At 40.1% G+C, this 27,678-nt stretch overlaps 1 protein-coding gene and 1 long non-coding RNA gene across 17 annotated transcripts in view; one reads left to right on the top strand and one right to left on the bottom strand.

Annotated features, from left to right (window-relative positions):
- Positions 1 to 27,678, bottom strand: part of CTNND2 (catenin delta 2) — a 914,420-nt gene that overhangs the window by 44,561 nt on the left and 842,181 nt on the right. For all 5 annotated transcript variants that reach the window (XM_072807315.1, XM_072807318.1, XM_072807317.1 and 2 more), the window contains one exon: positions 3,954 to 4,164. In XM_072807315.1, the coding sequence (XP_072663416.1) occupies positions 3,954 to 4,164 (211 nt within the window). The remainder of the gene's footprint in view (positions 1 to 3,953; positions 4,165 to 27,678) is intronic.
- Positions 1 to 27,678, top strand: part of LOC140621898 (uncharacterized) — a 57,574-nt gene that overhangs the window by 3,045 nt on the left and 26,851 nt on the right. For 10 of the 12 annotated variants that reach the window (XR_012021623.1, XR_012021626.1, XR_012021622.1 and 7 more), the window contains exons 3-4: positions 7,486 to 7,634; positions 7,903 to 8,041. This is a non-coding gene — a long non-coding RNA (uncharacterized lncRNA). Of the gene's footprint in view, positions 1 to 6,941; positions 7,067 to 7,485; positions 7,635 to 7,902; positions 8,042 to 27,678 lie in introns of those variants that run through there. The other 2 variants (XR_012021624.1, XR_012021621.1) reach the window with 2 other exon arrangements.

Raw genomic sequence — 27,678 nt, 5'->3', positions numbered from 1 at the left:
AATTACATGTCTGCTGCATTCCTGAGTCTACAAGTTTGCAATTTAGACCAAGTAAGTTTAAAGTTCCTTCATCCATTTGCTTACTGGTAACAGTAACAATCATTCTTGCTATTTTTATTGCTGAGATGGAATTCAACTCTGTCTTTGAAAATACTGTGTTATATTATGTATTTTTAAACGAAAAAAAGTAAAGTTCTTATAAATTCCTCATTTTTTCTCTATGAAAGATCAACTATATTTAAGTAACACATGTATTTTTCTTTACTAAAATGGATGATCCCTAAATGATTGAATAATTTATGCTAGTGTTATGCTCTAAATGCAATATTAAATTCCTTTGATTTAAAGACAGAGAATTTTAGATCTTTTTATGGATGCAGCCACAGGTACATGTTAATCTTATACAATCAATGCTGAACAAAGGTTAAGTGTTATGTTTTCCTGTATTTTATCATTGTTATCTAGGTATTTGTCCATGGCAGTAGTCAAGCAACTCTGATGATCATAGGTGGAATATTCAGGTAGTGGTAAGGTTGTTGAAACATATTTAGTATGCAAAAACTCCTTGGAAACTGTAATTTTTTGTTTCTACTACTTGCTTAATTACAAAATAAAAAAAGACTATGAATGTGTAATACATAGCAGATTTTAACCTCTCAATTAAAACGCCAATATATTACAGTGTCATAATAACATGTGAAGGTCAACGAAACATTGCTCTTTTTAGACTTTAATTTTGATCCATCACTTGGACTGGTACCATAGCAACTTCTACTTGAAAAGCTGTAACTATCAATTGAAGGACTTGAACAATTGTTTCTAATGTGACAAGTGACTATAGCCTAAGCCACAACATACAGTTCTTACTGACAAGTAACAGTTGAGACTGTTAACAGCTTTTCTGTCTTATGACAAAATACTCAACACACTATTTCCTATATAATTGTTAAAATCAGAAAAAAAATGTGCTTTTGAAAAGAACGTGATAGAATTTCATAACTGTGTTTAAAATGATGTGAAAAGAATAATTTATCAAGACTTGAAAGTAGTAAGTATAAGACTCCTGTAAGAGTCACAATTGGTTACACAATGTCTGATCTTTACCAAAGTTGTGGAATCAGGGGTGACCGAGGATGTCAGTTGGTACAATTTGTTGCAGGTGTTCAGCATAGCTATTCCAATCTGTAGGACCTCGGAACTCCAGTCCTGGTGGTTGTATTAGCAAGATACAATGAGTTGTACAGTTCAAACACACTGTGATTGACAACTCACCAGTCTGACTTGTTAATTGCTTGGCATATTTAAATTTGTGTATATTTAGGAATGAAATACATAAATGCATAAAAATGAAGACTCACAGAAAGGCACATTTTTCCACCTGTGTTTTATCATGCTATCTGAAATTTTAAAAATCAGGTTTTAATTAAACTTATTTCTGGTAATAATTTTTTAAGGGTATTTCAGGGAGGACAGATTTGCAAAGATTTTATATATTAGCTAGAGTAAACTGCCATCCTTCCCTTTTTCAATTATTAACTAATTCCCGATTTCAAAAACTCTCTCTTCAATACAGAATTTCTTTTTTGTTGAAATGTGTCCAGAAGGCCTTGGGAATCTCAGTGCCTCATGTCGTAACAGAATTGAGTGAAATAATGAGTTTAGTGTTAAGATTCAGAGCAATTCTGGATTCTTTTTAAGGGTGTTGAGAAGCAGCAATGAAAATCTAAAGTTATACAAACATGATTTTGATCCCCAAATTAGTCATTATATAAGCAAGAGGTAAGGGGAGCCTGGGTGGTGCAGCCTGTTGAGTGCTGACTCTGGATTTTGGCTCAGGTCATGATTTCAGGGTTGTGGGATTGAGTCCCATGTTGGGCTCCGTGCTGAGTGTGGAGTCTGCTTGGGATTCTCTCCCTCTGCTTCTCCCCCTACTCTCTCTCTTTCTCTAAAATAATACATAAATCTTTAAAAAAAGAGGTAAGCCACATGAAAGAATGGACAAAATATGCAGGAAAACAGGGAAGATGCCCCACCCCACCCAGTGCAACACTTCTCATTAAACCTGGTTTAAATCTCCACTATTAACTGGAAAATAAAGATCAAGAAACAATGAGATGAAACACATCACTATTCTATAAAGAAACTTCCAGTCAAGTAAAAGGGCAGTTATGAGATCATCCATTGTGAAAGAAACTTCCCATTAACGATAATCCAGATTGGACAAGACCCAACAGGACCATTTTCTAGATTGGCAATGTGGATATATACTCTTTCATGGATGGTTTCCTCAAATGATTTTTAAATTAGTTTCACCAAGTAATTTTCTTTGACCATAAAACTGATAAAAGCATCTCTTCTCTTGAAGGCCCATGTAAGTGATGTTTACTGATGCTTACACAGGTGGAAGACCAGACCACCCCTCAAACTCTCTAGTCTTATAATTCAAAGAGAATAATTTTTGAATGTCTCATGAATATGTACAAATATATCAGAGTGTTTGTGGACAATAGTTTCATTGTGTGTGTGTATTTGCTTAAAAAAAGCTCTCACATATTAAGCTCTTAATGCTCAAAACAGGTAAGCATTCCAATTAGAGATTCCAAAGTTCTACTGAAGGTATATGAAAAAGAAAACCATGTAGAACAGAAATTTATCTTAAGTCTAATATGATAAGGTATAATTCAAACCAACCATCTATCTTGCACCATTATTACATGAGTCCAATGGTGCTTCTCTACTTGATACTAGAAAAGTATTCAAATACTAATAAATTTAGTATCTCAATACTAAATTGTTGATTGAACCTATTTGGAAGTCTCAGGGTGCTTAAATAGAAACCTGAGACTTCTTTTATAATACAATGGTAATATCTTGAATCAAATAAAATAATGAATTTCCAAAAAGTCCCAAAGTATATCCCTCACTGCCTTTAACAATGGAAGAAAAATTATTTGGCATTTAGATGTAAAGAAATGGGGGAGACAGGGAATGAAAAGTCAAGAAGTAGACCTCTGATAACAAAAGGTTTACCCTCTTAATCTCATTGATTACATTGAGGGATTTCCAGGAGGCAAAATTTAATTAAGGTCTGTGAATGCTTCTGTAATATTGACAGCTTGCTGATATAAAGACGCTCTGGCTGCTAAAGATATGTTTTGGTTACATGCAGTAAGATACCATTGATTCTTAAATCAAACTGGGGACATTTCCATTCTTGGCAGTGCAGTTGCTTGGACACAAGGCCTTATCTTTCTTTATTCCACTTGCATAAAAGTCCTTCCTCACCATCATCCTCTCTGCCTGGAAAATTTCTATTCATCCTTTAAGACTTGATTATCACTTCTTCTAGGGTATTATGACAGCCTCTTCCTGTTTTAGACTGGAAAGCATAGGCACAGTGACTTGTGACTTGTTGAATTAAATAATTTGTCAAATTGTAGAGTTAACGTGAGAGGCTGGTGGGTCAGCACTGAGTTTTCTCTGATTCCCCCATTCCATTTGCTCCTCTACTCTCCCTGCATGACTCTCTATGCACAGCTGAAGAGGCAAAGGGCAGAAGGATGTGGATCTGTCATCCACACTTGGACCTGCAATCACAAAGGAAGAGAAGCCACAAAACACCTTCATACACTCAGGTTAAGCTGGCTGTTTATTCTGTGTCGAAGGAATACACTAGTGTGTGCATGCTGGATTGTCAAGTCTATCTTACCATATCATAGTAGTCACCAAGTCATGAGTTATTAATCATATTGAAATTATCAGGAAGATCAGCTTTCATCATGGGGTAGGAAGACTGAAAGCCATTTGTTATTTCTCTTCTCTTGATTTTAAGAGACAAATGCTTTTCAGTGACATTCAATAGTGTTACCCATAACCAATGGATGTTGGGCACACTTAGAACCAGTTCTACCAGCACCATTTCTACCATGATACGAAGTCATTGTCCGACTTACTTATCTCCTTTGCTTTTGGAGATGCCAACCAACTTCTCAATGCCACCGGCATCCCGTAAGGCCTTGGCGTTCTCCATGTTCTTAGTGATCACTTCATGCAGAGTGCAGCAGACGGCTGTCACCGTGTCATCCGACATGGCTTTACTTGCTGCATTGTTGCTGTTGTTGCCACCTGGAAGCCTGTGGACGAGGTCTCGCATGGCATATTTGCCTTCGGGAAAAAAAGTCAAGCAAAGAGTTGAAATGAGGCCAAAATGGATGAAGAGGTAAAGAGGAAGGTAGGGACAGGGGAGAAAAAGAGAACACAAGAGGCCACATTAATGCAATATTGTCCATTTCCCATCACATATTCTCTGCTGTTGGGTCACTGTGAACACACACAGAGAACAGGTTTTCTTCGTGGTGAGTGTGCAAACCTTCATGTTAGACAGATGTGGGATGGAATTTCTGGGCAAGTTAGTTCATGCCTGTGAGCCTCAGCTTTTTAAAACCTGTAAATCAAGAACAATAATGGTACCTATGTCACAAGGCTGTTGCAAAGATGAAATGGGTAAATGTGTGGAAAACATGTCACACACGAGGATCACGGAGGATGCAGGAACTCAGTAGGTGTCAGCTGTCAGTGGGTCCCTGCTCAACAGTCACAGAAGCTAAGAAAACATTTGGTAATTCTGACAGAACTTCAAAAATACCTTGATAGGAACCATGTTGGGATCTGAACTATTTAACAAGGATCAAACCACAAATATGTGGAGATCATTATCATATACATAACTTCTGAGTTCTGGCCCTTTTAAAACAAAGAGAAACATTTCAAGCAAGGGAGAGAGGCTTTACAAGTAATATATAGCTAGGTGTCCTTTGAACTAGGCTAGCTCAATGATCCACCTGTCTCTCTGATGGGATATATTGTATGGCTCTACCATATAACACTTACTAATTTGACACATCCTCCTTGCGTGAAAAACAAGGAAAATAAAATCCAACTTTGCTTCCTTGACTTGCTTCGCCATTATTAATCTTGCTACTCCCAATGATAAAGGTACTTATAATGGCATCTTTATGGAGTACTTTTAGTTTACAAAGCATTTTGGGCATTACCAATAACCCCGCAAGACATAAATTAATCCCACCTGCAGCTTCCAATTCTGTTCCATTAATTTACTTCTGAAACTAAGTAAATGAATGCCTATAGCAAAGTTGGCTGATTCTTAAAGTTTTTCAGATGGCATTGGTATTTGTCCAAAGCTAAACCCCTTCCTTGTCTCCCCTCCCCCAATCAGACTGCTTAGCTAGCTCCTGAAAGCCATTTGAAATACTTTGCCTCCACACATGTCTCTAAAATATAGACTCTTGGGCTATTTAATCTTCTGGTGTGCGGTGCCCAGGGGTAAGGAAAGGAAAGTCATGGTTGAAGGTAGCGATATCTCCATTCTTGGCATTAATAAAGAAAACATAGACCTTGTAATTTTGGTATCTGCTCTTATCCTATATTTAGGTGGCTTATTTTAGCTTGAACAAAAAAAAATGCTAATGTCTAAATTACTGAAATAGGAAGGTGTCTTTGTTCACTTGATAGCTGAGAAGTATCTGACAAAAATGATTTGCCTGAAAACCTCCAAATGTAGTCTATTTTTTTTCTAAAGACAATACTTAAAATAGTTTGGAGAAGATCCTTTGTGCATGGGCAGTCCTCGGAGCAACTCGCTGTATCTATTTATCATTAAATCACACTCAGCTCTGGCTAAGAGTCTACTTTTGCTGAGCTCAGCATGCTGGCACGCAAGTCATTGGTTCATTAACCTGCACAGACCATTTTAAGCCCAACCTGAGTTACACAGATGTGAGAAGATGGATGGATGGGGTCCTAAAATTTTTTCTTCCTAAGGGAAGTGATAGAGGAAGGAAACACAACTATTTCAATCATTGTGCATCCAGGGGCATTCACACTCCTGACTGAGTATGGAGGACTGGTTTGTGACCTTGGACATTTCAGCTGCAGTATTTTTCAGTTTTTGTTGTTACTGACATTTAAAAAATTCTATCAGATAAATTCGAAGGTGTGGATTCATCCTACATGGTTTCTGAATCCCTGAGTCCTGAATGAAATACAAGATGTCCCCGTCACATTCAGGGAGCATGGACAGCTCCCCACCCCCACCCCAGCACAGCCTCTCTGACTTGCCCCAGGCTGCTGTACAAACACTGTTGTTTTTCATTGACTCCACAGTGTATAAAATGACAGGAGTCACTACCATATATAACCAACCACAACTTGTCAAGGAAACCCTTTGGCATGATTTTATTTCTAATTATTTCCAGTAGGGTTCGCTGACATTTTACTGGACAAGTGGAGATTTTTCATTTAGTCTATTTATTAACCTATTTGGAAGGATACATTTTAATTTATATTTTTGACCATCCATGTGGAGAAAAAAATCAAGTAAAATTATTCCATAGAGAAGACGTCTGGATGGAGTTTGTTAATTCTTTTAAGGGCATACGATTGTTTTAGCCTTCCATTCTGCTGCTGAGAAAAGCTGTCTTCTCATACTGGAACTGGGACCCTATCTTCATGTAAAATTTGGGTAGCAAGAATAGCTTTTTTCCTTGTGTTCATAAACCTTGAGGCTAACTGGGTGGGAAAAAAAAATCTAGGAACACAATAATTACAGCCACAAGTGACCTTGTGAGGCTAATAACAAGTCCAGGAAAGAAGACATTAGGTTGCACTGGGCTTGCCAGGGAAGGCCTGATATAGGAAGTGAACATTCAGGATTTGTTCTTTAGGTCAGGGGAGCCCCAAGATCAACCTGGTATTTCACAAAGAGAATTCTGGAGCCTCCAGAAGGAAAGTTTCGGGGGCACCTGAGTGACTCAGTCTTTTAAGTGTCTGACTCCTGATTTCAGCTCAGGCCATGAGATCCAGCTCCACATCGGGCTCCACAGGAGGCATGGAGTCTGCTTAAGATTCTCTCTCTCCCTCTCCCTCTGCCCCCCCTCCATCACATGCCCTCTCTCTTTCTCTCAAAAAGAAGAAGAAGAAGAAGAAGAAGAAGAAGAAGAAGAAGAAGAAGAAGAAGAAGAAAGGTTTTGGAATAGAAACACTAAAGGTTGGAGAAACACTCATTCTTTTTCTTGACAATAAATCTGTCTCTGAACTTCTACTGAAATTGTAAGCACCGCAACTCAAGGTGGCTTGTGCCCATAATTGTTCTATGTCACATATTTCCTTTGTTCCCCATGTTTCTAAACAACAGAAAGAGTGAAAAAGCCATTCTTGCTACCAATAAGAGGGATCTTGACACCCCCTCCTCCCACCCCCACCCCCACCCCATTCAAGCTTTTGGGTCTCTAAGGTCTGAGATTTCTTCAGAGGTGAAAGGAGTTAATCCTTTTTAGGAATGAATTCCCTTTTTGTGCCACAGTGGTGATGAGAAAAAGTTGCAAGGTGAGTCAAACTGCAATTATCACAGCCTAACACCATGAAGGGGATCAAATTGGTTTTGGTTTTGGTTTGGTTTGATTTCAGAGAGAAACAGAGGCGAGATTCTTCTTGGGCTAAGGAGGAGAGTGGCTGGCCCCCCAGATGGATGCCATCTCTTTAGGAACATGGAGGAGGAATGTTCTGCTGGGGCCTCAGGACATTAAGAGCACCTGGAGCCCAGTGGCACCCCTGTGGTATGTTGGGATGCTGTGTGGGTGCAAAGAAGATCATAAGCAGACAGGCCTAACCTTGGGATTGAGTCTGGCAGGAGACAGAAGAGCTTCCTGTCTTAGGATGAACTGCTGAGGTCCATAGAAAGGCCAGTGGCACCAGCACCCACTGCAGACTGAACCACTCCCCCTTTCTCTGGATTTAATTGGATTAAAAATAAGTGAATGGTATGGTACACACTGAAAGTCATAGAATGATTCATGCTTGTTAACAAGCAACTGTAATTTTCAGGACAAAAAAGAGGACTTGTGACCTGGGTCAGGGACAGGATGGCAGTCAACGATGGAGAACTCTAAGATGGAACTGACAAGTGAAGCATTGGGGGTGATGGAGGAAAGAGGATTCAGGAGTCTCCAGATGGGGCAATGAGGTGAGTAGTGACAATCAAGTGAATTTTAGAGTTCAATGATTATGGACAAGTTGGATTTCTATTGTATTTCTTCACCCACACAAAAAAAAAAAAAGCCATGCAAAGTTAGTTAGTTTTATATGGGAGAATAGCACAGCCAAATCCCATCAAGGAAAGAAGATGCTCATTAGGTTCAAAAGACACCTAGATTTGTGAAAGCAGAGCAAATGCCTCAGCCTGCCTCCATTTGAAAGAAATATGCTCCCCATCGTCCACTGTCACAGAATCACATGTTAAAAAAGAAAAACATGTTGCTCCCTCAGATTGAAACAAAACAACAACTCTGCTGCCATTAGCACCACTGCCAACAAACAGATGACTCTGTTTTGTTCAAGTTCCCAGTAGAAATGAATACTTGGGTCCTTTCTTCTATGTTACTTAGCTTCTGATGAAAATAACTTTATTTTTGATAGGCAGTACTGGTATGGGATGACTAGTGGAGTTACTGTAATTGTGTGAACAATACACCATGTTTCCACCAATGATTCAATGATAGACTAACTGTAACCTTACTCTGCTACCCTTGGTTGAGCCTGTGTTCTAAGTTCAGAACCTCTAGAAAATTGCGAATTAAAATTATTTTCTCTTTCTAATCTCCTTTCTGAAGTCTTCTGTTTAAAGTGTTGGGTCCATGAAGGTGCAGATGACCTCAGGAGACCCAACCAACTGTGCTGCCCAAGAAGGACACTTTTAGCAGAGCTCTGATGCAGACAAGGGCTGGTGGAAATTTCAGGATGGTGCAACAGGGCTCTGCTCTCATTGACTTCTTCAGCTTCTGTGTTATTTGCTTGCTTGCTTATGACTCTGTTTCTATTTCTGTCTCAGGACTAAGCCTATTTCTGGAATTGATTTGTGTGCCACCACTTAGTTTCCCCACTGGTGGTAGCAATATTGAGTAGTGGTTTGTGGTCTGACCACCTGTGCTCTGTAAGGTAGCAGACGACAGAGCCGTCACTTGAGTCCCTTCTGATTATGTATCTCTTTTTGATCACGAGATGGAGTCCTCTGTATAGCTGGTCTTTGTGATGACTCAAAGGTCTTCGTAAGCTTAAATCTCTCAAATCAACTTTAGAGAAAAGATAATTTTTAAAAAGGCTAAAATGGAGAGCAGTGTTGGGTCAGAAACATCATGGCTGCTTTGTCTCTGAGGTCTAAGCTCTTTGGCTTCTTTGTTTCTGGAGTTTCTAAAGTTGGCCTGTGAGTTTTTGCTGAGATGCTCTAAATTTACACTTTCTGTTTCAATTTTTAAAAATATTTTATTTATTTATTCATGAGAGACAGAGAGAGAGAGAGAGAGAGAGAGAGGCACACAGACACAGACAGAGGCAGAGGGAGAAGCAGGCTCCACGTAGGGAGCCTGACATGGGACTCGATCCCGGGTCTCCAGGATCACACCCTGGGCTAAAGGCGGCGCTAAACCGCTGAGCCACCCGGGCTGCCCTCAATTTTTTTTTTTTTTTTACTGTGATATAATACACATATCCTAAAATGTACCATCTTATCCACTTTTAAGTATGCAATTCGGTGATATTAAGTAAATTTGTATTGTGCAACTATCACCACCATCCATCTCCAGAATTGTTTTATCTTGCAAAATTGAAACTCTGTATCATTAAACTATTACTACCTATCCTCCCATCCTCCTATCAATGAACATTATACTTTCTATCATTAAGATTTTGACTACTCTAAGTATCTCGTATAAGTGGAATCATATAGTATATATCTTTATGTGACTGACATATTTTACTTAGTATAACATCCTTGAGCTTCATCCATATTGTAGCATATATCAAACTTTCTTTTCAAGGCTGAATAATATTCCACTCATGCATATGCCTAGCCCTTTTTGCTTCTCCATTCATTTGTTGGTAGCCACTTGAGTTGCTCCCTCATTTTAACAATTGTGAATAATGCTGCTGTGAACACTGGTGTGCAACTATGCTTTCACTTTCCATTTGTTTCTGTCTTTGAGTTAAGTAGAGCGGTGGAAGGAACACCCCAAGGCAGAGTCCTAAGTCCTTGAAGGGGAATGATAGAGACAAAACCTGGAGGCAAGGACAGTGATAAATAAGCTACTCTTTTGAAGCCTGAGGGCACAACATCCTGACTTTGTGCCTTCCAAGACCTCGGAGCTGATGGACCAAAGAGCCACAGGGGCAGATCATATGCTCTCCTCTTCCACTTCTGCCACAGGGTAACTCCTAAACTCATTGTAATGCATTCGCATTGTGGGAAACAGCCCTGACCCATGGAGAAGGGTGCCATGACATGTACAGACCTTATAGTGTCAAAAACTTATCCTCCCAACCTGTGGGAGGAGTTTCCCAAAGGATTGAAATAGCTTCCATTGGAGCCTACTCCACTATACGTCACAGCTCAGAGAGACTCAATAACATCCAATCCCAAAACAACCTACAGGCCATTTCCATCTCATAGAACTTGTCCAGCTCTCCCACTTTGAGAGTGAACTTCCATTTTAATAAATTGCTTTGTGCTTGCTACTTTCCTTCTGGCTATCTTTATTCTGAGCACAGATGCCCACATAAATCTTCTTATGGGGAATCCAAGGATCAAGATCTGTATTCACACAATGCAGACTGTCTCTCACCCGTAATATCTGGATCTAGAGTGAATCTCTTGTAGATGGCATATAGTTGGATCGCGTTTTTAATTTTTAAAAAAGATTTTATTTATTTACTTATGAGAGACACACAGAGAGAGGCAGAGACATAGGCAGAGGGAGAAACTGGCTCCCTATGGGGAGCCCAATGTGGGACTTGATCCCAGGATCCCAGGATCACGACCCAAGCCAAAGGCAGACAATCAATCACTGAGCCACCCAGTCCCCGATCATGTTTTTTAATCCATTCTTTGTTTTTTGACTGGAGAGTGTAATCAATTTGTATTTTTAAAAAATCACTGATAAAGAGGGGTTACTTGTCTTAGTTTTCTACTTGTTTTGTAGTTCTTTTTTTTTTTTTTAAAAAGATTGTTTTATTTACTTGAGAGAGAGAAAGAGAGCACTCATGAGCAGGGCAGAGCGAGAGGGAGAAGCAGACTCCCCACTGAGCAGAGAGCCTGACATGGGGCTCCATCCCACAACACTGAGATCATGACCTGAGCTGAAGGCAGACACTTAACTGACTGAGCTACCCAGATGCCCACCTTGTAGTGTTTTTTGGACCCTCATTTCCTGCATTCCTGTCTCTTTTGTGTTTATTTGATTTTTTTGTAGTGAAATGTTTTAATTTTCTTCTCATTTGCTTTCATATATATTCTGTAACTATTTTTGCTATGGTTACCATGGGGATTACATTTAATATCCTAAAGTTATAAAATTCTAATTTAAATTTATACCATTTTACTTCAATAACATAAAAACTCTGCTTTATTTATAGCTCCATCCCCACCCTTTTCAGTTATGGATGTCACAAAATTCCATCTTTGTAAATGTCATATGTCTAAAAACAAAATAATTGTTTTTTTTAACGTATCAGTCTCTTGAATCATGTAGAAAACATAGAAAACAAGATTTACAAACTGCCAGTGACAATAATACTAGCTTTTATAATTACCCATGTATTTACCATTACTGAGATCTAAATTTCTTCATATAGTTCTACTTACTTTATTCCAAACTGTAGGACTACCTTTGGTTGCAGGGAAGTTCTAGGATAAACTCCCTGGGCTTTTATTTACCTGGGAATATCTTTCTTTCTTCTGCATTTTGGAATACAGGATTCCAGATTGGCAAGTTTTTTTTTTTTCTTTCAGCACTTTGAAAATACAGCTTCAATCTCCAAAGTATCTGATGAGAAATCTGCTTATAACCTTTTTTGAGGAGTAATGAGTCATTTTCTCTTTTGCTATTTTCAAGATTCTCTCTGTCCTTGCCTTTGGACAGTTAAATTTTTTTTTTTAAAGATTTTATTTATTTATTCATGAGAGACACAGAGAGAGAGAGAGATAGAGACACACACAGAGGGAGGATCAGGCTCCCACAGGGAGCCTGATGTGGGACTTGGTCCCAGAACCCCAGGACCACAACCTGGGCCAAAGGCAGACACTCAACCACTGAGCCACCCAGGTGCCCCATGGCACCTTTGGACAGTTTGATTATGTATCTCAGTGTGGGTCCTTTCAGTTTATCCTACTCAGAGCTGGTTGAGTTTCTTGGATGTTTAGATTCACATCTTTCATCAAATTTGGAAAGCATTCAGGCATTATTTCTTCAAATAATCTCTCTGACCCTTTCTCTCCTTTCCCTCTGGGACTTCCACACTGTGCATGTTGGTCTGCCTGATGGTGACTCACAGATCTCTCAGACTCTGTTCACTTTTCTTCAATTTTTTTTCTCTCTGTCCCTAGGTCTTGATGAATTCACCTATCCTGTCTTCAAGTTCATGGGTTCTACTGCCTACTCAAATCTGCCTTTGGATCCCTCCAGTGAATTTTTCATTTCAGTGATTGTCATTTTCAACTCTAGAATTTCTTATTTTAATTCCTTTTAGGTTTTCTATCCTTTAATGATATTTCCATTTAATTCATTCATCATATGCTTGCCTTTCTTCACATCACCTCTTAATTCTTTGAACATCTTTAAGATAGTTGTTCTAAAGTTTTTGTCTAGTAGGTCTGCCATCTGGTCTTCTCAGACAGTTTTGTTGTTTTAATTTCTTCCTTTGAATGAACCACACTTCTGTTTCTTTGTATGCTTTATGATTGTGTATGTGTGTGTGTGTGTGTGTAAATGTAGAAACTGGAATAGAATCTAATCTACTCATGTAATACTGGAAATCGGATTCTTCCCCTTCCCCGGGTTTGCTGTTGTTTTTGTTCTATTTTTATTTGTTATAGGCTGTCTCTGTGCAGAGGATCAACCTGAGGTACAAATTTAAGGTCCTCTCAGATCTTTTCTGAACTTGTACCTTTTCTGGGCATGTGGGGGACTGTTAATTTCCTTTGCATATGCATTTGCTTTTGAATGTCCTAGTTTTTAAAGTCTGGTTCCCAAAAGGGGAGAAAAAGGAACCAAAGAAGAAGGAAGGGAGCCAACTCTAAATCCCCAGGAAGTCACCTCAGCCAGAGGGGAAGGGGCTTGCAGCAATGAGAGGTGTGCAAAAAAATGGCTGTCTACCTCTGTGTCTGCACCTCTGTGATCAGAAGTAGCAGTGATCATAATGCAGATCCCTGATGTTTAGAGGACAGGGTCCTTGCTGCCCACCCTGGTTCCCATCAGCTGCATGCAAACTGCTCAGGAACACATATATAGCTGCCAGCCAAGTTGATCTAGGTGAGGGATGGGCAGCTGCTACTGTGCTAAGAGCTAAAATTGACTAAAATTGATCACTATTTACCCTCCAAGCTTTCCCTTGAAAGTTGCAGGCCTTCATTAGACTCCAGAGTTACAAAATACATCAGATACACTCTGGGAATGTGAAGAACTAGACACCTGGTGCTTCCTACTTTGCCAGCTTGTCAGAATCCTTTCCCCAGTCTGAAATTACTTTTGATCAGTGGGTGAAGTTATCGAAGTGAGGTGATGATCTCCAGGTGATTGTATGTCTGTAGGTAAAAGTGAAAAGGGCTTTGTCCCCTTTGCAAAAGGGAGATTATTAGTCTTTTTACAATGCTCTGTAAATAGCCATAGCTCCTTCTGGAATGTGGCTAGCACCTTTTCTTTCTCTTTAGGGAATTTTTGGAGCTAATGTATCATAAGAATCTGTCACTGTGTAACTATAAGGGTATCTGATATAAATAGTTTATTATAAAAGAGGAGAAAACATACAAACCCCCCCTATATTTTAAAACTGTGGTTTATGTGGCTTATAGACCAAGAGGTGAAACGTTAAAGATAGTATTGCTTGGCTCTTGAAAAAATGTGAACGATTGTTCACATGGGAAAGTTCTTAACCAAGCTGCAGTTATTTCTTGTATTTACACACTAAGGACTTATATCTTGCATCCCCTGAGAACTCTTTTTTGAAACTGCCTTCCCCATATCTACAACCCACAGTCAAACTAATAAATCTTTTAAAAATGTCTTTTACATCTAAAACCATCTTAGGGCTTTCCCAGACTGTTGCTGGGTAATAACATAGAGTTTTCTTCCTCACCTCATGCAATAAAGATGCTAGAATTGGCATTCTGCATGTTTTCATTCAGTTTAATACTGGTGTGAGAGATGGCCTATTTATCAAGCTTCCAATACAAAAAGACCTGGCAAATGAAAATGAGGGAAACTCCACCTCCACTTAATCATGGCAAGTAATATGATTATGCCCCAGCACTCATGAATTTTCCATTTTGGTTAAAAGCATGTTTGCTTTTATGTTAAAGAATGGAACATTAATAGTCAACAGGCTTTTGGAGGAAAGAGTCCATTTCTAGGTTAAAAGAGACTTTTCAAAATGGAATATTACTCAGCCATCCGAAAGGATGAAGATTTACCATTTACATCAACATTGATCAAACTGGAGGGTATTATGCTGAGCTAACTAAGTCAATCAGAGAAAGACAATAATCATATGGCCTCACTCATATGTGGAATATAGGAAATATTGCAAGGGATCATAAGGGAAGAAGAGTAAACTGAATGGGTAAAAATAAGAGAGGAAAAGAAACCAGAAGAGACTCTTAACTCTGGGAAACAAATTAAGGGTCCCAGGAGGGGAGGTGGGGGATGGGATAACTGGCTGATGGGCATTAAGGACGGCACATGATGTGATGAGCACTGCGTATTATACATAACTGATGAATTACTGAATGCTGCATCTGAAAGTAATGTACTGTATGTTGGATAACTGAATTTAAATAAAAATTAAAAATAAAAAAAAGAGATTTTTAGTTGGTGGTAATCCTAATATAATCTTTAAGGGATAGATAATGAGATCCTGGAAATCTTCAGTACCCTTACTGTCCATCATGGATACTTCCCTTCATGCTAGTCACCAACTCCTTATAAAAACTAAACTCATCTCAATTTTATTATTACTGATTGTGATGAGTAATCAGAGTCATTCAGCCTTATCATCAAGAGAGGTGTTGTGATTTTCTCTCATGCTTGCCCAGAGACCCCTGACAGAGCTACAGATATGTAATTGGGTCTGTTGGAAGAAACATCAAAATACTGATTAAAGAACTCCAACAGGTACCTTAACATTTGATACAATAAATAAATAGGCTACAGGTACCCTGTAGAGGTGATATCATCACCATGGAGGGGTAACTCTCACACTGCTAAGAGATTCAATCAGGATTTCCAGAACTCATTCACTTTGAAATACTGCTAACTGTAACACTCAAGATCAAGAGAATGAGGATTAATTACTTAGGCTAAATGAAACAAATTTAATTGCGATTAATGTTCTATTTTGAATTGGGCATGTTACAAAAGCTTCCTTCTCTCTACTTCCTCTGTCCCAAATGCTTGATTTAACAGATTATGCTTATAAAAACTAGATGAAACATTCTTTAAATGAAATCTTATTCTAATTAATCCTTCAGAATTCAGAAAAATACATTATAAATTCTTAAAATAGTAAGATAATAAATTATCTGTGAAAGTTATAAATCCTGTAAACATAATTTACAGTTACTAACAGAAGGTTAATAATTCTGTAAACATAACTACAAATGTTGATTGGTCTTGTCTATACAACTTAAAACTGTGGTGAAATAATATAAGAAAAATGCCTTGACTAATCCATTTACTTTCTTTGACCCTAGGTTTTCACAGATTGAACTAGAATCTGTCCTCCTTTCTAGTAGAACATAAATGAAAAAAATCAGATCTGTACCCATAACCATGCCATAGATGTCACATTTAAAGGCAAATATAATTTAATTAGGTATGACAAGCCCATTAAAAAAAAACGTGCATTTTGTAGGCGGAATTAAAGTCTACAACATCGTCTCAGGCTTGTCTTGTGCTGTATGGCTTAAGGAACCCCATCCACAGGCAGCATGGCCAGAGCATTGAGAAGTTATAGCTCAGAGAGACAGAATATTCTGAGTTATAGTTGTGGAGGTGAAGACTGGCAAAAGTGACTCTGACAGTCTTGGGTTACTGATCCCAGTAGCTGAGAGGAAAGGGAATAAAAAATTTTCTGCTATATGAAGTGACCAAGATTACAAACCCAGGTGCTGTAAAACAAAACAAAAGTTAACTCTCAAGATTTATTATCATATAGGTCTAGTTTGGATAAACGTGTAAAGATGTCTTTGTGAATGAATCCACACTGCTTGCTACACCCGTGTCTGTACAAATGGTCAAATAAAGTAAATCATCAAACAGATGGTCACAAATAAGAAAACAGCTGAGTAACACCTGCATCTTAGGAGCAGAGCTTCTGGATCAGGAGGCACCGTGAAGGTGCATGGGTAACTCAATCTGCCTCCACCATGACCCTGCACTTGCTGTGTGCTTGTCACAGCAGAGAATCGGGAGAACAGGACAAAATAAAAAAATCAACCCGGGGAAACAAAAAGAGAGAGAGAGAGAGAAAAGAAAAAGAAATACAGGATGGCCCTTCTCATCCTAGTCCCAAATAATGACTCTGAGTCATTTGCTATCAGTTGCCTACTTGCCGAATCAACTTCTCTCTGACATGCCAATACCAACATGCGTCAGATGATATGATTATCTTGTGAGAACACCACTGTCGAGCTTGAAATGACCAGCCATAACCTTATAAACCATGGTAAAATTGTACCTTTTTATTCTAAATGTGGAAAGCTGGTTCTTATTAAGTCTGGATGCCTTGTAACATTTTGTACGTAAAAATTCATTCCTCTTGATGCTTCTGCTCCTACATTTTCCTTTCACAGACTGGAAAATAGTTGTGCAACATCAGCCCTCTGGTCTGATCATGTCAGTCCCTTTTTCCCAGAATGGGACCTTCTCATTTCCACCTCTGTCCCTTTGCTCCTTCTAGGTTGGAATAAATATTTAATGAGATGTATTGATGTTTCTAAAATGTGAACCATAATGAACCTTGTTTTATGGATCTGCCAGTTGCTTTAATTGATTAAAGATTTATCCAAATAGAGGAAGAGAGAGAGAAAAAAAGTCATCGTAAAATGGGATCAGCTAGGGCCAAGCAATCAGTGGTTGCTGTGGGCAGAGGCTGAGACAAATTCTGGAAGAAATGCAAAAATTCCTTCTTCTTTTTTCTAATAACTATGATTTTAAGAAACAAGCACAGACTTACAACACATATAAGGACCTATTTCATATGCCAGAATTGGTAAGCAACTGGTCTGGGAAAATGATTCAAATGATAACTCAACCCTCCGAATGGAAATAATATTAAACAAAGTAGAATTTTATAGGTCATAGTGTATGGTGTGCAGTTCTCTTAAGAATTATTACCTCCAAATAAATAACCTATTCCATCTGTTTGGAAGACAAAAGGAATTGTACTTTTTAGTACCTTGGGACCTTATCCAGAGGATTTCACTGAATTAGATTTTGAGAAATTCTTATACTTCTTGAGAAGTAAGGTAATGAGTAGAAATATGGACAAGGAGGTGGCTAAGATAAGCATATTTAATTTGTATAAGAATTGCTCTAAAAATAAAAATGGCAGTTAATTAACAGGAAGTTTGCTGAAGCATCTTTTGAACTAGAAAGAAACTGGTTTTTGAGAAATATTGAAAATGAATCAAGTAACTGATTTGACACATTATAACAGGATTTAAGTGATTTGATTAAATATTCAGTATGATAGCTAAAAAAAAGTTTATCTCAATTCACTGTCTAATTTTAGCAGAAAAAGGTAAAGGTGAAAACTTTAAACTCACTGATCCTAGCCTCAGGGGAGATACTCTGGAGGCCTTTTTATTTTTAGGTCAAGATTGTTATCCAACAAAGACCCAAGAATTCTCCTAGGATGAAAATTTTAGAAGACAATAGAGTGAGAGACAAGATGAGATCACATTTTCATAAGCAAAATTTGTTTTTAGGAACAGAAAATGAAGACAGTAGTCCTCCTACCTGACACTAGCACATTAGATAACAGTAATACACTGATGAATGCAGGTAATGACAAATTACAACACTGCATTCCCTTGTTCTTGCCTTCTCAAATTCATTGACCCCTCAGCCAAAATAAAAATGAATGAAGGTCCTAAAGAGAGAGAATCAGCTACAGGTTTTCTTCACATACTACTGCTCACAGATTACATTATAAAGTAGCTTAACTTTCTTAAGAAAAATCACATCTACTCTTTCAATTTCTGTTTTGCATCTCCTGGGGGTATAACAAAGGCAGGTGCACTTCCAGTTTACATAGAAGACGAAGGCAGTCCCAAGAGGTTAGACAATGTGTGTAAAGCTGCAGAGCTGTCTTCTGGCTTTGGTACCTCTCTGTGAGTTTCCTGGCTAAAAGCTCCCCTTTCAGACCGGCCCTCCTCCCTCCTGCGTCTGAGCTCTTTCCACAGATATAATCCTTCTTCTTAAAAATGTTTTAAAACTGGAGTATAGTTGATACACATTACATGAGTTTCAGATGCACAACATAGGGATTCAACATCTCCATGTTATGCTATACCTACCACACATGCATACAGAGGTATAATCTTCACCACCTGTATGACACCTGCCCTGAAACTCATTTATTCAGTCAGTCATTCTATGACATTCATTGGAGTTGTGTCTCGTTAGCTTACATATGTAACTGATCTTTCCAGCAATAATATAAATGGAGGACTGAGTGATATCTAATAACATGTTTACTGACATATCACTAAACAATTTACGTTTGACTATACAATGTAAGAAGATGTAACAATAGTGCTTGGATGGACAAGAATTGGCTTCACACCCATCCTGCTGCTATTAACGTCCTCTATGACAGATCCCAGGAATACTAGTGCTACAGGATGCTGTGTTCTAGAAAGGGTTTCTCTGTAGCGTTTTGTGGGAAATGCTGTGCTTGACATTCAACTCAGAGATTTTCAATGTATATTAGCAAAGTAAAGTCTCTGCCAATCCTGTTAGACAAAATAAAGCCACTGGGTGAACTTAGTTTAACAGAGAGTTTCCCAAATGTATCTGAATAAGGAAATAATTTTGTGCATGCCACCCATTCCCTTCTCGGAGAACTGGGTTTCTGAGGGATGCCCCCAGGTTGGCTCTGCCAAATACGGTGACCAACATTGCTCTTGGTGTTACTCTGCTTACTTATCACTGAGTATCCACAGATCTTCAGCACCAAAGAAATCCCAGTTTCATAACAACTTGATTTAATGTTGATAAAATCAGAACTGAAAGAATTGCTCTGATTACATAAAAGAGATGGCCAGAGACAATGCACAGTAGTGTATTTTAAGTAATGGCTGATAGGAGCGGCTTGTCCTAAATACACCTTATTCCTAACTGCAACTGTCTTGTTCTGATTTCATGCCCCGCCCCACCAACATCCATACTTTGTTCACAGAGTACTTCATAAACCAGAGAGATAAATGTCACAGAACAAGGATATAGAATTCTTTGACTACTGTTCACCTTCTCTGTTAACCAAGATGCTGCTTCTGGAGGAATTCCCAGTATAGGTTCTCAAATAGAGGAGGTTCATTGATTGAAATTCACTTAATTTTGTTTCCCAAGTTGCTTTTCTTCCTAGTACCAACCAGCCAAGCCAAGTACTGATTTCCACTAGGCAATTCAAATTCCAATTTAAATTACTGAGCTGAAGTTTGGATGCCAATGGATCTTATCTGGCTTTGGGTGACAGGTTCCCCAGGGTCTGACTTTGCTTAGATGATCTACCTTTGTAGCTGAAATAAGACTCAGATGACAAGTAACTCAAAGCAGCTTGAGGCTGTCTGACTCATCAATCAATCTATCGCTTTAACACACATCATGGGCCCTAAATTATATGCCCAGGTCTGAACATGTTCCAGATCTTATAAAATTCCTGTCTCCCTTATGCTTAGGAGACAATGTTCTTTACTAGAGACGAAAATTCAGAGCAGTCTTTACTAACAAAAGAACATTTCTTTTCTTTAAGAAAACTTCTCATTTGTCCTGAGACTGATTTTTAATAGTATTAATTTACAAAACTTGATGTCTAGGTCAGAGCCTAATTTCTAGTTTCTGCTCGTGGTTTTTTTTTTTTTTTTTTTCAGAGTAAAGAAATGTAGCATCTTTTGTATTTTTATTTTACACATAATTCCAAGTTCAACAGAAAGAACATCAGAACCCAAATATACTGACAAATTGTTTTAATAAAAATAATGTGTTTTAGCTATTTCTCTAAATTCCCTGGGTAGTGAAAACATTTCTCTGATTAATTCTAAAAATATCTTGGGCAACATAATATTACCTGTTTTCCTTTAATTAATTAACCACGGTGAACATTTCATATATGGATCGTTGGCATTTCTAATGTGTTCAGAACACCCATGTTTATATTATAGGCTTATGGTTTGTGTGTGTACTACTAAATCTTAAAGGATTTATATTTCGATGAATTTAAAACTTCAATGAGTGTGTTTGTGCTATACTAAAAAAATACAATAACTATTATAATTATATGGATTATTTACAACATGATAAATGGGAATGAGATATGAAGATAAAGAATTTAAAAAGAAAAAAAATGTATATAAAGACAGAAGCAAAAAATGAGCCTAGAAAACCAAAAATGGACCAAATTTTGTTTCTGACTCTCACTCAATCAAAATAACTTAATATTAGATCTGAACCCAGCTGATGACATATTTATAACAAGCAACATTTAATGTTGCAAAATCCTAGGAAAAGAAAAAAAAGCTAGATAGTCCTTTGGTAATTTCTTTATTGTCATGGGATTTCATTTGTTGCAAAGGAGAAAGATGTGACAAATGGAAGAGATTGTACAACCGTTTAAACAAGTAGGAAACTATCACAGCCAGAGTTGAGGCAGGTCAGTTGACCTAAAGCCCAGCAAAGTGGCTGGTGTTTGAGTTTTCTTGTCTAAACTGTCACACAGTTTTTGGAAACTATAACTGCCTAATCGTCTCATGCGCTATGGAGCGCAGGCAGGGGAGAGAGAGGCTGTCCTGCCTGTTTGAGAGCAACAGGTTGGCAGGCTCCCTCCCTGCATCTTCTTGCAGGTTGTACCTTGGACAGCAGCATCTGCCTGGCAGGAAATATGGTGATGATTCTCCTAGCTGTCTGCTCTCACTGCAGTGAGGTTTGCTAACGTGGGTCCATTCACTTGGTAGGAATGACTTCTTGATAGTGTCACCTTCTCAAATGGAGACATGAAGACACTGCAGCTTCCTGCCCCAGCATCCTGATGAGCCTACTTCGGCATGATCCAAGAGGATTACCCAAGAGCCTACACACTGGTCTACAAAGAGTTTCAGTATTATTATTAAGGATCATGGTTAGCACCACCAAATAAAACCAAAACAATACAAACCATGCAAATCTAAACCAAGCATCAAGCACAAACGAGGTGTCTTCCTATTATAGAAATGCTTTCTACGTACATTTTGTAATCCGCTATGAGCAGTCTCTGCTACCCTATTTTCAAGTCCTTAGAAACTTCCAGTATGCTTCTAAGCATGTATGGGCTGTTACCTTGCCGAAAAGCATGAAGATCAGTGGTGGTTGTTTGGCCTAACACAATTCCATTAAACGACAGAGTTCTCACAGCAACTCCTTTCCTTCCAGTGACGGATTGCAAAGGTCAGGCACAGGAGCTGAGTGATGGGTGGGGACTGGAATAAATAGTGATGTTCAAGGAAGGGGCACAGAATCCTCTGGTGGTTCTGCTCTTCCTCTAGGAAGTCAAGCCAGAGCACAGTTGCAGAGGTTTGGGGACTTCAGGGTGGTGCCCACCTCGGCCACCATCAGTGACACCCGGGCTTCCTCGTGCTTGCTTGTTTTTTTTTCCTTTTCCATTAATTTCTGCTTTAACAAATCACCACAAATGGGGGTGGTTTTAAAAATCAGAAATTAATTTTCCCACAGTTTTGAGGACAGAAGTCTGAAATCAAGGTGTCAGCAGGGCCGCACCCCCCTGACGGCTCTCAGAGAGAATCCTTCCTGCCTCCTCAAGCTTCTGGTGGCTTGTGGCCTTTCCTGGCTTGGGGCTGCACCACTCCAGTGTCTGCCTCCATCTTCTCTGTGTGTCTGCTCTGTCTCTTAAAAGGATGCTTATCTTTGGATGTAGGGCCCAGGGGGCTAATGTAGGAGGAACTTATCTCAAAATCCTTAACTCAGTGACATCTACAAAGGCTTTTTTTTTTTTTCCAAATAAGGTCACATTCACACGTTCTAGGGATTTGTGTTGGGGGTCCCCGTACACCTCACGACACCTTTCTTCTCCTCCTCTCCCCTTCCTTTTTCTTGATGAGTGTTTTCTTTCTTCTCTTTAGTCAGAGACTGGGGCCTGCCATCCTTGCTGGTTTTAACCAGAGAGATTTAGTGGCTCACCTCATCCTATGGTGAAAAGCAGTTGATGGTTTACTTGGTGTGGAATGGGGGTGAATACAGGGATGCTGCTACTTATAGGTGGAACTGTGCCGATCCCCCATTCATATGTTGAAGTTTTGGGTACCACAGCTTCAGAATGTGGACTTGTTTGGAAATTGCAGATGTTATAAATTAAGGGGAGATCATACTGCAGCAGGGTAGGTCTCTAATCCAACATAACTGGTGTCCCTAATACAAAGGAGAAATTGGAGATACACACAGATTCCCATGTGAAGATGAAGGCAGAGATGAGGTGGTGCTTCTACAAGCCAAGGAAAGCCCCAGATTTCCGGGAGACCACCAGATGCTGGGGCACACATGGAACAGTCTCCCTCACAGACTCAGAAGAAACCTGCCAAAATCATCTAGCCTCCAGAACCAGGAGACAAGAAATATACATTATTCAATCCACCCGGCTAGCGGTGCTTTGTTGCGCAGCCCTAGCTAACTGATACGCTGCTCAACATATGTGTCTGGCCCAAGTTTATAGAATAGCTACTTTGACGAGACCACAAATAATAGTTAACTATCTTTTGTTTTGTTTGAAAAGTATTCACACATCATCAGTCAGGGTAGCTCCATGGAATTTGTCATTCCGCACTGAACATATTCGGGCGTCTCCCTGAGTGACATCCCCATCTCCTAGGTCTCTAAGATTAGTGTCTATGAAAAAATAACAAAAGTAAATAAACATTAGTTAAATAAAAATGATGATGTATCAGCCCCTAACATCGGCTGCAAACATCGCTGTCATACCACTGGATTCTGCTTCACCCCGGCCCGCTAAAAAGACAACTCACTTTGCATTCGCCAGAGTCCACTACACACACACACCCAGCACCGACCCGGTGGCAAGCTCAAGACCAATTTCTCTAGAGCGTCTTGAACAGCAACACAAAGTCCAGGTGTCTTCCTGGGGATAATCTCCAACATTATCAGGAACAGAAAAGAAAGTTTAAAATATTGTCAAAAGAGTTATTCCTTTCAACACTTCCTGACTTTTAGGAGGGTTGCTTAGGTAGGTGTCATTACTGTTGATACCTCTGCAGAGAAGGCCGGGATTCTCTCAGGAAGTGGTGACTGCACAGGATCTCATCTTGGAGCTCAGAGGTGACCAGCACCCGGGGCCTGCACGCGACACAGAAACCAGGCCACACCGGTGCCAGTCCTGGAAGATGAGGCCATGGAGGGGGCTGGGCCGTGGGGCTGAAGGGACGCAGGAAGGAAGTCACCTAACACAGTCCCTGCCCCCAACAGCAACAGCGGAAAAGTGCTTTTTGTTTCTTTCCATGTCTTTTTCCATTGTGCTGGGCTCCGGGTTTGTAATCTGGCAACTACCCGCCAAGGGGTCTGCGGCCTCCCTGAGGGAGAGAGAATATAGGCAGAGCAGATGTGCGCCAGCGGAGGGACCAGAAAACATTCAGGACCACCGTGACTGTTCTCTGGGCGGTCAGTAAAAACCGAAAAATCAACCGATTTCATTGTGTGACACAGTGGTATGGGTCTGAATGTGTGCAAGTAAATTCTGTTTTCGTCGCAGCCGAAGTGACCTGGGACCCTCCTCCGCCCACACGTGGCTCCGCTCGCCTCCCTGACGAAGCTGCGTCCTCCGGGGGGGCCTCTGCAGTCCCTGGAGCCTCCCTACCCCCCCCCCCCCCAAGGCAGCCCTGCTTGTAGTGTTGCAAGTATCACACAGGAGTTCAGTGCTGGGGTTTAACTCCCTTTGCTATTGCTTCCCGTGTTGCTCGCTCCTGTGTCGGGTTAACTCCAACTTCTCCAGGCTCAGCTCGGCCATCATGTGACTTAGGAAGGCATTCCCGTTTCTCCTTCTCCTGCAGCTGCTTTAGCTGCCCTACCCCACCCTAAATCCCGGTCTATCTCTAGCAGAGCGCCAGGGTCTGTTCACCTCAGTCACCTCCAGGAGGCAAGGGGATACAGGTGCTTATCACCAAGCTCCTAGAACCTGGGACAAGCCTGGCTCAAGGCAGGCATTCCATATACACTGCCCTAAAGGAAGCATCATGCAACCCCTACATCCTGGAAAGTAGCCATGAACAAACCCACCAGAACCTCACCCAACCCCACCCAACCCAAACCATCACAAACACCAGTCAGGCTGAAGCACACTCTATACCCCAAATGAAAGTGGTTGTTTGTTTTATTTTCCTCTTAAAAATCTTGCATGCATGTATTTCTCAGGAACACATTTAGTTGCCTGGGAAACCAAAAGGATCTATGGAGAGTGAGAGAAATAGTTTGGAGAGAACTGGCCACAGGGTCCACTCTCTCATGGTGCAAGCATCTGCTCCAGGATGCACATCTCACTTTTGTGAGCTGCTGGGACTCGCCTGCCCTACAGTTTTTGTGGTGAGCCTGCAGGGACAGGAAGGTGTGGAGACTCAAGCATGTATGGAGGGGACTCAGTACGATCATTTGGAAGGGCCGACCTGTGCTTTTTCCAACTACTGTCATCTGGCTTACCAAGAGTCATGCTTTGATGGGTTTCCTAGTTGGGGCGGTTTTTGGAATTATCAGAGACATATAGGAAATAATATGCTATTAAGGAGACATGGGAATGTTCAGGTTTCCAGGGCTTCTAGGCAGATGGGTGTGTAGTATCAGGAGCGGGTTTCCTCAACTTTGACACCATTGATGTTTTGCCTGTATCTTGCTTCGTTAAGGGGGCTGTCGGGTGTCCTGTACACTATGGGATGTTAGCAGCATCCCTCTACTCACTAGATGCTACCAGCAAACTCACTATACCAAGAAAGACTTTCTCCAGACGTTGCCAAACATCCCCAGGGGAGAGGGTAGGGAAGGGTGCTATTTCCTGGCTGCTTAGAGCCGTTCCTCTAAGATTCAGAGCAAGGTGTCTTAGTCATCTTGGGCTGCTGTAACCAAGTCCCACAGACTGGGAGGCTCAAACAATAGACAATAAGCATTTGTTTCTTGCAGACTGAACGATGGAAAGTTCAAGATCGGATTATAGCAGATTAGTTTCCTGGTATTCCGTGCCTGTAGACAGCACTTTCTCTGAGGGTGCTCACATGGCTGTTTCTTAGTGCATATGTACCCTCTTCTTATAAAACGGCATTAATCCAATTACGATGGTCTCAACCCAACCTTATGACCTCTAAACTTAATCATCTTAATCACCATAGGCTCCACCTCCAAATACTATCACCCTGGGGGTCAGGACTTCACCATATGATTTCTGGGGAGACACAAACATTTACACTAGGTAACTGTTAGAAACAGGTGGAAGTAAGTCACTTTCTGAAAGTCCTGGGACAGTTGTATTAAGTAGCTGAAAGGAGGATTCTTTTTGCTCAAGTCCCTTCATGTCTATTTTGGGCTTCTTACTTTGCCTCAGTAACCTCTTAAGCCCCTGGAACTTCATGCCTCATGGGCTTTGGGAGGCTTCTGTGTGATTAGAGGGGCAGATGAGGGATGTGATTTGGTAACTGACATAACACAAATTGCTTGTCAAATTTCCTCTCTCACTTGTCCGCAGCATGCAATGGTGGGAATAAGCACGCGGAAGAAAATGAATGTCTAAACATGCATTGGCATGGGTGGTGTACTAACTTTCAACCTGACAAATGAAAATGTAAGAGTTGTCAAGGGTGTTATGATAACTCCTGTGCTCATCAGCGGCCAGGAAATAGCACCCTTCCCAGAGAGACCCCGGAGAGCCCTTGAGTTGATATCACTCATGAGGGATATTATTCATCCACCAATGCATTGCAGATATATGTGTCTATCCCTTATCTACAAGCCTTCCCCATATTCTTTCCAGTCCAGAAATACTTTCCATCCTCCAGATGCCTAATCCAGTTCCCTTGTGCCTCATACGTATTCAATAAATAACTGGTTTCAATACTACTGTGCAAAAGTAACATAAAAAGTGCCTTTTGTTTAAGGAGGAAATAGCTCATCATTGATATCCTGTAGGAGTCAGTCATTCCGGTTAAATACTAAATTTGTAAGGCACGAGCAATGTATTGTCTTAGTGAAGATACATACTGGTTTTGTCGTAAGGTTACAAATTGCTGTTAACAGATCAAAATGGAGCTACTTCTAGCCTCATGGCAGGACCCAACAAGTGTTCACGGAAAGAGTCTATCAAGTTGAATAAAGTAGCACTTCAGTGATCTCTTCCTAGCAATTTGCTATTTAAATGGTTTACACTAGAGAATTCTGTATATGTGATTTAGTTCGTGAAATTTTAACTCAGTGCACTTTCCTTTTTCTTCCCTAACGATTTCTGATACGGTTCCTTCTTTGAAGCCATGTTCTTTCTCGACCCAGGTCTCCTGGCCCCTAGACCTTCAGACCAAGAACTCATAAACACTCCCTCACAGGAAAACACGTGCATAGGTATCCACTAGCTTGGGACCCAACGAAAAACAGATCCAAGAAGATACTGAGTTGGGTTAATCTTTGCCATCAGCTAACTCCTGGGTTCTTGTATTTTCATGGTGCTTTCCTTTACAATCAGTGCCCACTGCCACAGACTGGCCTATATAGTTGATATCTGAGGGAGAGAAACCCAGAGTAGATAACTGATTCCAAATAACCTGGCTATGTTTCCTTTTATTACAATTTTATTATACTCTAACTAAAAACTAATTTACAATAAGGTATATTTTAGAAGCTGTGCTCTGTTACATTATAACTTCCACATATATTACCATGGAGACACTTAATGTATGAACAGAAAATGGCCAGATCGTGTGCAAAAATAGAACTTTGATCCACAACCTGCAGCAGCCTGCCCAGGAAACCAGCCCCTTAACTTTGGTAAACCCAGGAAGCCAGCCTGCTACAAGTCAGACTTGCAGGGAGCAAGATTGCTATCTCCAGTGACAGTCTAGGAAGACGAACCATAACTTTTATAATAATTGGCCCCCAATGGCCAGTACTTGATTAATGACTGGTAGCTTCCATACTTTAGGGATCAGGTTTTGGACTAATTAGAGAAAGCCAAATATGCATGCACACTTAACTAAGCGCTTCTTGTTAAGTCCTCCAACCCCCACATGCCAACAGGCGGTGAGGTCACATCTGAATCCTTCCCTTTTCTCTACTGTGAACCTTTCCATTCTGCTGCCTGCCTTTGACT

The sequence above is a fragment of the Canis lupus genome, chromosome 31, assembly GCF_048164855.1.
Source record: "Canis lupus baileyi chromosome 31, mCanLup2.hap1, whole genome shotgun sequence".
In the NCBI taxonomy this organism is placed as follows: domain Eukaryota; kingdom Metazoa; phylum Chordata; class Mammalia; order Carnivora; family Canidae; genus Canis; species Canis lupus.
Note: the sequence above shows the minus strand (reverse complement) of the source record. Positions and strands in the feature narration are given on the sequence as shown.